General features: G+C 31.5%; 1 protein-coding gene across 1 annotated transcript in view; it reads left to right on the top strand.

The window, feature by feature from the left end:
* The window catches only part of EPC2 (enhancer of polycomb homolog 2), a 107027-nt gene that overhangs the window by 80589 nt on the left and 12127 nt on the right, over nt 1-14311 (top strand). The window contains exons 5-10 of the mRNA XM_011359594.2: nt 3918-4066; nt 4845-4977; nt 7162-7353; nt 10647-10736; nt 11956-12101; nt 12211-12554. Coding sequence (XP_011357896.1) covers nt 3918-4066; nt 4845-4977; nt 7162-7353; nt 10647-10736; nt 11956-12101; nt 12211-12554 — 1054 coding nt within the window. The remainder of the gene's footprint in view (nt 1-3917; nt 4067-4844; nt 4978-7161; nt 7354-10646; nt 10737-11955; nt 12102-12210; nt 12555-14311) is intronic.

The raw sequence follows: 14311 nt of genomic DNA, 5'->3' as shown, positions 1-14311 counted from the left end.
TTGAGAAGTGCTAGTAATGGGTTTTCCTGAGTTTTGGTGCTTCATCATGAGTAATAACTGGTCCAGCTTTTTCCTGACACTCTGATTCCTGCCCTTCTTCTTAGTTGTTATTTTCATCTTTCTCTGCAGAAGGGAACATTTTCTTTTCCAGTAATCTTTTTATTCCTCTCTAAAATATTTGCTTGTTAGTCTAGAATTTAATTTTAATTCACTAAACTAATGTTTAATTTGGGAATGCTCAAGTACTTTAGGATATTCTTAAATGAGATAGTCTTTAGGCACCAGCATGTCTGAATGTACTGATTTGGAAGTCTTGAATCAGCATATGTGTTTAATATGTTTAACCCTTATAGATACAACTTTTAGTCTCTGCGCCTTCTCTCTTCCCTCTGTGCCTTTTTTCTTCCCAGAAGTAGCAAGTTAGAAGAGGAAACTCTCAAGGTAGTGGTTCTCAGTGGTGCACATAACAATCACCAATGAATCATCTTTGGTTATAAAAGATCTACAGTTAATGCTAAAGTGCAGTAGTTTGAGAAGCATTTCACTAGAGACTAGGTCAGAACTATAATGTGTAACTAGAAGAGATAGAAGGGAATTGGCTCCGAGCAGAGAGTTGCGAGGAAGGGTAAAGGGAGGAAGTGGATTTGAATACAGGAAGTAGGGCCATGTTAAAAGCATAGAAAACATATCAGTATGAACTCATGGATTTTAATATTGCTATAGCTAGAATTAGATATGGACCTGTGCATGTGTATGTACATACGTGTATTACAGACATACTTCCTAGCTCTGTTCACTGAGAGAGTCTAGAAGTAATGACATGCCGTAGTAATGGGCATGTTTACCATGGAGATTTTGATTTTAAATACCATTTTCCATTAAAAGGAATCACAGCTCTCTAGAAAAATGGTTGATTACAGATATGGGGCTAGGAAAATATAAAGATAAACTTGGAACATTCTGCTATGCCAGAATATAAGAATATGATTGAAGACTGAAGAATATTGGAGCCATGTCAGAAAGCCTCAGGAGCCAAAAGGGGGACTTTACTGATCAGATATGGGAAAGTTTGAGTGTTGGAATAATAGAGTAATGGATAACCCATAGAGTATAAATAACTCATTAATCTATAGTAATACAAATGGATGGATGAACAGATGAATGAATGGATGATTGTTAAACAAATAGATAAGAGAAAGGTACACTTTTCTTTATAGTAGATTTCCAACTTATAAATGTGAGCAGATTTTCGAAAACCAGCATTTAGCAACCACCATAGTAATAATAATTGTTTCAGGCAAAAGTTAGAATTAATGGATACTAAACTAGTAGGGGGAAAATTTGGTGAAAAATAAGATACGGAGTCCCACAGCATAATTTTTAATTTAAAAAAGAAAAATAGTAATTTGACTAAAGAAACCTGATAGACACTGTCTTAATCAAGTGATCAAAGTTAATATCAGCAGTAATGAGACTAATAGATATCATTTAACTCCTGAGATGTTGAGAGAAGGGTGTAATATTACTTCTTTGATAGTCCTACTAAAATATGTGTAAACCAAATTTAATTGTGGAAAAACATCAAAGAAACCCAAACTGAGGAACATTTTATAAAAATAAATAGCTTCTACTCTTCAAAAATATCAAGGTCGTGAATACCATAGAAAGACAGAGAGGAACTATTCCAAATTATAGGAGATTAAAGGGACATGACAAAATGCAATAATATATAAAATATATGTAACAATTATATTTGTTGCTATAACATGTTAGTGGGACAAGTGAAATATGAATTAAGTCTCTAAATTAGATAATAAAATTATATCAGTGTTAATTTTCACATTTCAATAATTGTACTGTGGTCACCTAAGAGAGCATCATTGATTTTAGAAAATACACATGAAAGTGTTTAGGAATAAAGGGGCATTATATTTTCAGTTTTTCTCAAAAAATCTTTACAGTACTACCATCAATGATTCATTGTGTGTTTATATACATAACATGTACATGTGTTTTAGTCCATTTGGGCTGCTATAACAAAAATACCATGGGCCGGGTGGCTTAAACAACAAACATTAATTTCTCACAGTTCTGGAGGGTAGGAAGCCCAAGATCCAGGTACCAACAGATTCTGTATCTGGTGAAGGCCTGCATCCTGGTTCATGATGGTCATCTTTCTGTGGCCTCACATGGTGGAAGGAGCAAGAGAGCTCTCTACAGTCTCCTTTATAAGAGCACTAATCCATTCCTGAGGACTCCACACTCATGACCTAATCACCTCCCAAAGGCCCCACCTCTAAATACCATCCATAACTTTTTTGTTAATCTGAAATTATTTCAAAAAGTAAATAAAATTGAAAGGACAGGACTTGGGAAAGGAAAAATTAGGAAGAGTGAGTATTTGGGCCTAAAGAGAGCAGAAAATGAATTGAAGAAGACAGGGCAGAAGCACATAGTCCAAGAGGAACACATAATGAAGAGGGAGGCAATCTTAAAAGGTTCTGGTACACTTTTGAAATTGTTTAGCTGGCGTATAGCCTTGTATTATCATTCATCTTTTGACTCTGTCTTTCTCTCATTCTCATTAGACTTTAATCCTTTTGAGGATAGGGGACATGTGCAATACCCTGCACAGAGTGGGCACTTTAATATTTGCTGTTGGTGATGTTAATTTTTTTTCAATTGGAAGGTGTTACTGCTGCCTGTTTACTCCCCAAAATTGCTTAAAATTGTGCTTTAGATTTTGCCCTTTGTCACATAGTACAGAAGAAAGGAAAAAAGATTAATTTCCTTTTGATGAGATAAAAGGATGACTTAGTAGCATAGCATTTCTTAATATTTGATATGTAATACCTTAATTGGACTTAGTTTGGATAATACTTTATAGGCAATGATTAATTTTCAAATACAAGAAACTATACACAAAGAAAAAACGTAAAACTTTGAATCTTTCTTAAGTTTCATTTTCTCTTTTGTAATTTTCCAGTATGAAATCTGGCTTTCTTCAATTTCTTTGATATATATTGCATTATTAACTCAAGGATGGAAAGGTTGCTTACGTGCGGTTCATGTGAACATTGTAGCATGAGGAGTAGTAAAGGCTTATTTTTAAATAAATAGTTTTATGCCTAGTGTAAAGTAAATGTATCCTTTGGCTGTTTGAACAAAATATTTTACATTAACAGTAATTTTCATATATAAATAAGTGTCGCTAAGTGCAACCAATCCTTCTCCAGTTATTAAACAGGACTCTAAATTTCTTCAATACTTCCTACACTCTAAAGTAAGAACTTCTTAACAATACATGGAAATTCAGAATTTTCATTAAATCTCTTTTCTACTCCGCATTCTTGAAGCATGATAATCCCATTCCTTGAGATGCTTATACCTCACATTCAGTTTTATAACTGAGATTCTGAAGTGAAGCTTCATTTATCATTGTGAATGTTTACATTGTAGTATATTGAACCTTCCAGCCCCCAATGACAGAGCTGGATGGATGGGTAGAGATATGTTTTAGCTATTTTTAGGTAACCTTAACTTGACAGAACTGTTTCTCTCTGTCATTGGAAAATACCTTGCTACAATATGAATGGACTACATTTTTCTTATACACTAGATTTTATTTCAGACAGACTTTAAAAAATTTATTTACATTGGAATTATTCTTTCTATATCATTCTCTCCAATAGCTGGCAACATTTTTTTCTGAATATTTATTTGAGAGATAGTTACTTACGTTAGTTTTTTTAATGTAGTTGCTGTTTAGATGATTTTTTAAACATTTTTATGGTTAATGTTTTTTAACATTTTTCTTTTATAGAATGAATTCAGATATGATAAGATTTTATTAAAGCTGGAAATGTAGATAATTGGATTAATAGTCATTCTTCCTAAATTTTCATTATTTTCAATAGAATCGTAAGAATGATGAAGCCTCTTATGAAAAGATGTTGAAACTGAGACGAGAGTTTAGTAGAGCCATAACGATTTTGGAAATGATTAAGAGAAGAGAGAAAACAAAACGAGAATTATTGCACTTAACCTTAGAAGTTGTGGAAAAAAGGTAACATTACTACTATTATATACTAATGGAAGCTTTAGCCAAATGATAGGCATAATGTATACCAAATGAAAGTTTTTTGTCTTTGTTTTTTTAACTAACCATAAAACAATTGAAATTAATTCTCTAACAAAATCTACTTTTTTTGAAGAATGGTTACTTTTTTTTTAATCAGATTGTTATAATTCGAAGTGCAAATCGGGGGAGTAATTTTGTTGTGTAGTATAGATCCTCTATACTACACTTAAATTTTTTTTCAGGATCATTGAATCCTGGTTAGAAAAGAACCTAAAGATCATTTTGTCCATATCTCTGTATTAAAGTTTCTATTAAATAAAATTTGAGGGAAATGAATGTTTAATTGATTTTATTTTCTGACTGGGTAGAAAACATTTTTTGTTTCAGCGCATTTTGAAACTGTTCTCTATATAATAGTCATTTTTTTTTGCATAATTAGATGATACTAAACCTAACAGAATTTTATGTGATTCTTGAGGTAAGCATTTTAAACATCATTTCCCAGTGCTTTAAAATATAGCATATATGAGAAATTAGTCTTCTGTGTGTCTTAGAGTTTTGGAGATTCAGAGTTTGGGGTTTGTTTTGCTTACTAAATCTCAAATATGAGCTCCTTTATTTCTGTAAATTTTCTCTTTTAGGAATAATCTGATTAATCGTTGGCCCTATTTGATTAGTTATGTTCCAGTTAATTGAAGTGTCATTGGTTTTTCTTTGTTTTTATACAATGCAACTTTTTTTTATGTTTTGTTACCTTCTCAAGATATCATTTGGGAGACTATGGTGGTGAAATCCTTAATGAAGTGAAAATCAGTAGATCTGAAAAAGAGTTATATGCCACTCCAGCAACTCTTCATAATGGAAATCATCACAAAGTCCAAGAATGTAAAACTAAGGTGAATATCCTCAGGAAGTATGTATGGTAATATTGATCGCACAGTTATTGGTTTCTGTAGTTGTCGTAGTATAGTTTGGTTAAAGAAGAAAGTAGCGAACATGTATTTAGTTCTTACTATCTTCCAAGCACTTTGCTAGGAATTTTATATACATATAACTCATTAATCCTTATAACAACCCATTGAGATCGATTTTACTTCTTTGTGACTTCTAAATCAAATAACCAATAAGTGGCAGATTCAAGGTGTGGGTCCAGGTCTAACACCAAAGACCATGTGCTTTCCACTATGAGATCTGCTTCCCTAGAGAATAAGGGTGTAAAGTTTAGTTATTATCACTAGCTTCAGCAAATCCTACATGGTACTGGCAGGCATCAGAAACTAAAATTAAAACTTTCTTCATTGAAACTATTGGAAGTTATTCTTGTTGTCATAATTATTGCCAAAACCAGCATTCATCAATTGCTATCTACCTTGAATGATTTGAAAAAGTCCTCTAACATCTAGCTTACAATTTCTTCTAATAAAGAACCAGACTTAGTGATCAATTCAATCTCTTAGATTAAAGAATTATATTTATTCAATATTTACTTGGCACATTTAATTATTCAGTTATATTTATTCAGTATTCACTTGGTACATTAATTGAAGTATTCAACAGATATATAAAAATTAGTAAGAATTAATTTTAGGAGCCTAGATTTAAATAAGAAACAGGTATTGACTGAAACGTTAGACAATAGAGCTTTACTGTGTAGCAAGATTTAAAAAGTGACTTAGGATGTTTGTGGAAAATTCATCTTTTAAAAATGTAGTCAATCCTCATTTTTGTGGGTTCATTCTTAAAAGTCAAGGAAGAAGGTGGAGCAGGAAGACTCCTCCTTTATTCAACTCATATCAGTTCAAACACCAAAGTTCTTTCTTATTAATCACAGGCATTTAGCCCAACTACCTGATTCCCTTAAAATCACACTTGCCTCTATAGCCAAAATGTTATCAGTGCAATAAATGTTATTTTTCTTATTTTTTTAAATCCATTTTATATAAATCAGTGCTTTTCCTAGGTTTGTGATTGGTAGGCATAGAATATGAAAATCTCAACCCAGAATTATTGACAGAATCAGCCTTTATCATATATTGATTCTTAATTTAGATCATCTCTAAGAATAAAGAAACACTCAGCCTTTTAAATACTAATTTTAGAGATATGGTTGCATTCATCATTGCTCTACCATCTTTCACATAGTTAACTATATTTACTTTCTCACACATCCCACTTAAGATATAAGTAGTTTCCAAGAAGTTGAGATTTTCTTTTTGGTGTCGTAGCTATATCCATTCTATGAACAGTTTATATCTCACTAAGTAATTTGTCATTTAAGCAGCATTTTCTTTGTGTGTGTCATTTTTTACCCTAATGTAATTTCAACAAAAATCTAGGCTACGTGAAGAAATGTATGACTTTCTAAATATTTTTAACCTTTTCATACTGTTTGTAATTTGGTGCTTAAAAGAATCATTTTCAAACTTTTTAAAGTGGTAGGTCCTTTTTAGTAAAAGGAATAGCAGTATGTAAAAACAGAACAGAGCTACTCTGTTGAAGAGAGGCAGAGCCAGTCTCTGCCAGATGGCCTCTGAAGTACCAGCACAACTCTGGGTTACTTGAGAACAGTTTGATTATTGTTTAATTGAGGTAGTAATTATACATTCTAAAAAGTGAAGTTTTTTTCTAGTTAATAAGCTTATTTTCTTTAAAAATTGACTTTTTTAAAATTGGAAATAAGCAAAGAAATGAATTAGTGAATTCATAATCTTATTCGTTACTTTAAAAAGTTATTAATTTTCATCATTAGTACAGTGAATGTAAATAAAATTAAAATCAAATGTAAATACTTTTTAAATGCTGGATTGTGTAATAGTAATTTTTAAAAATCACTAACATTTTAGTTTAAGTATTAATAACAATATAAAAAGCAAATCTAAGTACCATAATTATTTTTTATCATAACTTGCAGAAAGCAAAACCTTTCAGTTTATGATCACATAATTTTTGTGTATTAAAAACAGTAAATAAAATCATCTCCTGGGTAAAAATGTATGTTTTTCAAAGAGCAGTATAGTTTTTCATGATTTCTAAAATGATTTTCATTTTTTCCTTTGGGGGAAAAATCGTCATGTAAACAGCACCCTCATCATTTGTCTTTGAAAGAAGAGGCTTCTGATGTGGTTCGTCAAAAGAAGAAGTACCCAAAGAAGCCTAAAGCAGAGGCTTTGATAACATCTCAGCAACCCACTCCTGAGACATTGCCTGTGATCAATAAGAGTGACATTAAGCAATATGACTTTCACAGCTCAGATGAAGATGAATTTCCACAGGTGCTTGTTTTAAAACTGTTTTAAAGACATTTTCTTCTAGTCTTTTATTGCTCTACTTTAAAACATAATTCACATCTGAGAGTTTTGATTCTTGCTTTCTTCATCTAAAGGTATAGCATAAACATCTTCCACATTATGTATATCGCCACTGAAATAGTATTTATTTTTTGTTATTTCTCATCATCAGTAGGATAGACTTTATTTCATTATGGAACATTTAGGTGGTTTTCAGTTTTCCCCTTTATAAAAATGAGCATTCCTGTCTTTCCTCTGTATTTAAAATAGATTATTAGGAATTGAATTACTGAACCAAAGATTATCAATATTTTAAGATATTAAATATGTAATTGTAAATATTCACTAACAATAATAATTCCCTTTCATCATGTTCCATTAGCATATTTAACAACTTTTAATGTTAATTTTGCTAATTCGTTTGGCAATAACTATTTGATTATAAAGAAGATTTAGAAGAATTGGTTCAAGTTTTAACTTATGAAGATAATTCTTTGGTTTATATTGCAACAGTTTTATATCAAAATGTTCTCAATTAAAATCTTAATTTTACTTTCATAAGTGATATATTTAAAATAAGACCTTAATTGTATATATTAAAGGATCAGTTTTTAAAAATAATAATATTTAGCACCTGGTATAGCAATATTCTTTTTTTTCACTTTTCTATATGGTATAGGAAACATAAAGAGAATACTGTAACAGACAAGCTTTTATCATATTTTAACATTCTGACCTTCTTTGAAAGAAAAATTTTTAAAAACCAACATCACAAATATGTTTGGAAGCAAGACTGTTTATAAAACACTACATTGTTATAACTATTTAAAATCTAGAGTTTGTATAAAATGTGTTCTTTGACTAGGTTATATTTTTTTTTACTCTTTTGTCACTGATGTGGGTTTTGTATCGTAGATAATATTTTAGCATTCATATGAATTTTTACAAATGCACAAAGATGTGTTTAATTTAGTATGCTCTTGAAAAGCACGTAATGAAATAATTCATTACTTTTGTCAGAGGATCATCCAATTAAATGCCAGCAGGACTTTGAATAGCCATGGAACTTTAATTAAATGACCATTTTGAAGGTATGAGGGAGATAATGTCCTAACAAGTAGTAGTTTTCCAGAGAGAGAGGAAAGGGCTCTAGGCAGAGAAAACAGCATGTTAGAGACAACTGCTAGCAATTTGACATTGCTGGAGCATAAAACACAAAGGGAAGAAAGGGTGAACAGAATGATACCTGGAGTAGTAGCCAGGTGGCAGATGGCTTCTGTCTACATTATACATATTGGCAAATTATTAAAGAATTTTAAGTCAGAATATAACATGGTATTTAAATGTGTGTGTGTACATATATATATGTATGTATATGAATGATAGCCTTATATTGGTACTAATGAGAGCCTATGATACTTTGCTGTACATTCCTAGGCCTTTAAGAATGATGCCATGGGATACTCTGACCCCTAGAAACTTTTTCCTGAAACGTAAATTCTTACGTTTATTCATGTAGTCTACAGCCCTCATCCCCATATGAAAATTACATTTTGAAACTTGTGGTTCCTCTAATTCCTTGTACTAGATCTTTTACAACCCTCATTCATTTTTTATAATGGTATCCTCATGTTGCTTAAGAGTTAAGTATTTGCCTATAGTTAGACCTCATTCAGTGAGGCAGCTGTTTAGAATGTAGTCTCTCAAAATCAGGAATTTGTTGATAAAAAAAATCATTAAAATAATCGTATGCTTCTTCTTTGTCCAATAAACAAGGAAAAGGGGAGCTTTAAGAGAACAAACATTTTAACCAGACTTACCCAACTGATTTCGCAGCATAGCAGAACTAAATATCTTCTCTCTTCTTGGTCATACTTTGATTCTCCTAAAATGGCTCTCTCTTCCTATGACTCAGACTAAATCCTGGAATCCACTCCTAAGGAATGGTGGTTGGGAGCAAGGGTTGGTATACATTATGCAAAGAATTTTTAAGACTTTGCAACACTTCCTGTGTGTATTTTAGAAGAGGTAGATGATTTGCAAAGGAACCAAAGTGTAAAAATCACATTTGGGATTTCCTTTCAAGTTTCAGGTTTGGAGCATGGTTCCCCAGGAAGAAGAATCAGCCCTAGCTTACTGTTTCTGTGTCTCCCCCGTAGGGCTGGTGGAGGTATATTGGAACCTCAAACAAATGCCTTTCTCCCCTGGATGACCCTGCTCTGTGGTAATTACCACAGTTTGGAAATAATGTGGAGAAAACATTTTTCCTCTCAAAATAGGAAGAGAGGGATTTGTGAGGTTCAAAAATTTCCAAGTAAATATGTATGAGCCAGCGTTGTCAGAAAGAGATGTACTCCAAAGTGAAATTGCGAGACAACTGAAACTTAAGTACCAAAACTTTTTTTTTTTTTTTTTTAATTTTAACCATAGTGGGTAGAAATTTATATAAACCATATTTATTTCCTTGCCATATCAGAGTATATTTGTATATCATTTAATCTGTTTTGGATGGCATTTATAAAGTGTGCTATAATGTATCATTGCTGCCCTAGGGGTTCACTTAGATTATCTAGGGATTTGACCTAATACCACATGGTCCCAGGCAGAATGTTTTTTAATATGTGACAGCTTTTTGAAGGTCTTTATTTTTTTTACGCTGTCAAATTGTAGGCTTATCACTTCTCTCTGCAACCAGTCTGCTTACCTTCAGCAACTCTTCTTTCCTCTTCTAGCTTTCTGCTTCTAATTTGCTAAGTTTAAAAAGTAATTTTTAAAAAATAAGTGGAGAAATAAGGGACACCCTTTTGAGTAAAATGTATGGCCTTTATGGCGTTTGAGGGGACTATTTATATGCCTGTTTTTACTTCCTAGTTTTTGCTTTTATTACCAAGAGATGGATAAAAACACACCTACTTATAAGTGAAACATAACTGTCATAATGAAGTATTTATGGCTACATACATTATTTACTAAATATAAGTGGGATCTATAAAAACTATACTGATTCTTTTTAAGTTTATAGCAGTTGACAAGTTTAGAAGCAATTAAGCAATACCATGTAAATTTACCTGCAAGAACTAATCCATTAAAAATAATCATTTTTCACCATAGAAAATTTCTGCTAGTCTTTAAATGCTTTGGAGAATTTACTGCCCTGCTGTATGTAACGTAAGAATAATTTACTGTTTGTAATCAGATTCTAATTTTAGACCATTACAAAGATTTATCTACTGACTTTTGATAACTTAAATGGAATGTCTCATGCCTCTTTTTTCTAGGTACCATCCCCAGTATCAGAACCTGAAGAAGAAAATGATCCTGATGGTCCCTGTGCTTTCAGGAGGCGAGCAGGATGCCAGTATTATGCTGTAAGAACTTAATTTTTTGTGGTGTTTTTGCGAATTAGAAGTAATAGGTAACTCTTGTCAAGATTACTTAGTCTTGATCTAAAAATGGGAAACCCATCAGCATTTTTTACTTACTATTCCCTATGCAGATACCAGTAAACGATGTTCAAAGGTACTGAATTCTTTCAAAGGATATCAGAATCCTTTGCTTGGAAATTGATGCTGCGTATTTTAGAAATCTAGTTTCACTTTGGGCTTTAACTATAGCTATAGTTCAGCAATTACAAAAAATTACTCACTGTGTCTTACTGGTTAGGTAAGCCCAGAGTCTCTAATTGAACCTTTTATGACTGCTAAGTGTTTACTGAAATTTACTGTTAGGCAAGCCCATCTTGTGCATACATACCCAATAAGTATCAAACATAAAGGAGTCATTTTTAAACTTTCCTCATGGCAATATTTTATCAAGTTATTATCGTCATAATTTTTTAACACACTTAGAAATTATTTTGTGCTATAAAATCAAGTTTTGGTATAGCATCATATCAAGGAATGTCCCTAACTCCCAAATGCTCAGGTTTTCAGATAAGGTATTAACTATAGAGTTAGAGGATGGCTTGTGGACACCATTCGTCTTATTGCATTACGGTAAACATATACATTTAAAACTTTTTCAAAGTGTGTGTGTTTAATGTAGAAGAGGTAAGGAGCTATTTACGATTTCTGCTGATGAGAGAAAGGGGGAATTATTATAAAAGGGGACAGAAAGTGGTAAGACACCCCAAAAAAACAGAATAATAAAGGGAATAGGAAGGCAAAGAAATGGAATATATATTCTTTAAAGAGGAAGTGCATGCTTAAAGTGTAATTTTTGATCCAAAAAATTTTCCTTCTGATTTATCTCAATTGGAAGCTTATAAACTACTAACTTTACTATCTCTACTTTTCTACATATTTGATAAAAGCTATATTTTATAAAGATGTATTTCTTTTTAAAATATAATACACCCTAATTATCTTTATATTTATAAGCTAAATTCAGTTTGAGTTATTTTGGTGCATGAACTTTTGATTGAGTTTTATAAAATTTTACCTGGTTAATATTATTTAAACTTCAATTTTACAGTTCATATCTAAGTTTGGATCTAATATTGCTGTAGTTACTTTATTTTTATCATGATTTAGTATTTCTTTATTTCACATTTACTCCATGAACTTTAATTTTTTTCTTTCTTTGCAGCCGCGTTTAGACCAAGTTAACCATTCATTTGAAAATTCAGAATTGGCAAATTTGGATAAGTTGAGATATAGGCATTGCCTTACGACACTCACAGTCCCAAGAAGATGTATAGGATTTGCAAGGAGGCGAATTGGCAGAGGTGGAAGGTAAACTATTTATATTGACCTAGATTTTGTTTACAAGCTGGAAGGGATGATATAGAGAAAATGTTATTAAGTTCTTTCAGATAATAATTGGTTTCATATTGCTTTTCAGGGTCATAATGGACCGAATATCCACAGAACATGACCCAGTCCTGAAACAGATAGACCCTGAAATGCTGAATGGTTTTTCAAGCTCTTCCCAAACTATAGACTTTTCTTCTAATTTCTCTCGGACCAATGCTTCCAGTAAACATTGTGAAAATAGACTGTCCCTTTCTGAAATATTAAGCAATATCAGATCATGTCGACTACAGTGTTTCCAGCCAAGGCTACTAAATGTACAGGAAAGTGATAGTGAAGAATGTACCTCAAGAAAACCAGGGCAGACTGTGAACAATAAAAGAGTCTCTGCAGCATCTGTAGCTTTATTGAACACCAGCAAGAATGGCATATCAGGTAAGCTGTTACTTTGTTGAATGTATATCCTTATATTCTTTGTTTCTTAATTTTGATTATCTACTCAATAAACTCTCAAGGTAAATTTTGAAAGTTCATTTTCATAATCCTAATGAGAACAGCAATTTTATCGTAACCTACTACATGTTTTTTCCAACCTAAGAAGCTAAACCTCATTATTGTGGTTCACATTTTAACCAAAACGTCCTCATACCTATAAAACTACTGACTTGTATTTTGAAAGTATATGTCTGGTATGGTGAATATGTAGGCAGAATGCATAGAGATCCCTATGGGCAAAATGGTTATAAGCTGCAACCAGATCATCATAGCGTAATATTGTCTGCTCTTGTTGAAGAAAATTTTCATTTTAATGTATTAACTTTGCTTAAATGTGGCCATTGCTCCTTGAGAGTACTGTTGAAGGCTTTCTTTCCAAAAAATGATTTTTAAGAAGCTCCCTGTGAATAGTTATAATTTTTTTTCTGATTACTTACCTCTAATTGACATTAGAAAATTTCTTTCATTTTGAGACTCATGGTGTTCAAATTAGTTTAATATTTTCTATTGCTTGTACATTGTAAATAATATATAATATCTGGAGAATCTAATCAAATGTAATTTTGATTTGTTTCCTCCTGTGGATAGTCTGTCATATGTATGCAAGTATGTATAATTTATAAATATTCTCATATGTGTACATTGCAAATAATGCATGGTATCCAGAGACAGAACTAGATGTGACTTAACTTATATCATTGATATCCTTTCTTTTTGTAAAACGTATATATTTCTAAATTATTTCTTGGATGGTGCATTTTAGTATGCAAAATTATGTTAAACATTTAAAAATGATTTTAAATCATTTTAGCTTGAAATTTGGTCTCAATAGTGTTCCGTCTTTTTAGTTACTGAACTGCGTATTTTCAGACTTGACTAGACATTTATCTGTTTAAAGTTTATAATGGAAAATTGGATTTTTTGAATGATTGGAAGTTGGCATATCATTTCTCCAAATTAGTTGGTTAATTTTCTCCTAAACGTACTTAGGTAAGGAAAATGCCATCTTGTTATATAAAGTTCATGAGTCTGTGAACTTTAATGAGCTTTTGAAGCTGAAATGGAGAAATACTAATATGATCTTGTGATGGCAAGGTTTTTAGAAATCTAAAGATAATAGGAAGTTGATGAATATTAAGATCTTTTTTTCAACCAACGCAAATTATTTATCTGAACTAGAATTTCTGTACCAAAAAGGTCTCAAAATAATTCTTGCCAAAAAGGGAGTTTAAAAATCTATCAATGTAGACATTTATAATTTTAACCATAGAATGAATTTCTTCTCCACCAATGTATATCATACCCAAAAATGATTTAATATGTTTCTTCTCTACTTGAGCATGACCACATATTTTTAGCTTTCTGATATACATTTTCGATAAACTTCAGATCTGTTTGACTTACCTCTTTTCCAGAAAATGGATATTTATTGCATATTATTGTATCATCAATACTCTAGTGATCCAGAATAAAACTTAATGTAACTTAAATAATTTTATAATCAGCTCTAGAATTTTATTATACTACATTAGCATAAAATACATTTTTAAAATATCACAATAAAATGCACTTCTCAGGGAACTTAAATCACAATGTTAAAAAATCATAGCATCATAGATAATAAGATTTTTTTACTTTTGCCTTTCCCCTACCATCAGAAAAAGTGTTTTTGGTCTGTATAATTTTTCCAGTCTTAT

This window comes from Pteropus vampyrus, unplaced genomic scaffold (genome assembly GCF_000151845.1).
Source record: "Pteropus vampyrus isolate Shadow unplaced genomic scaffold, Pvam_2.0 Scaffold2, whole genome shotgun sequence".
Classification (NCBI taxonomy): domain Eukaryota; kingdom Metazoa; phylum Chordata; class Mammalia; order Chiroptera; family Pteropodidae; genus Pteropus; species Pteropus vampyrus.
This window is presented reverse-complemented; position numbering and strand designations above follow the sequence as displayed.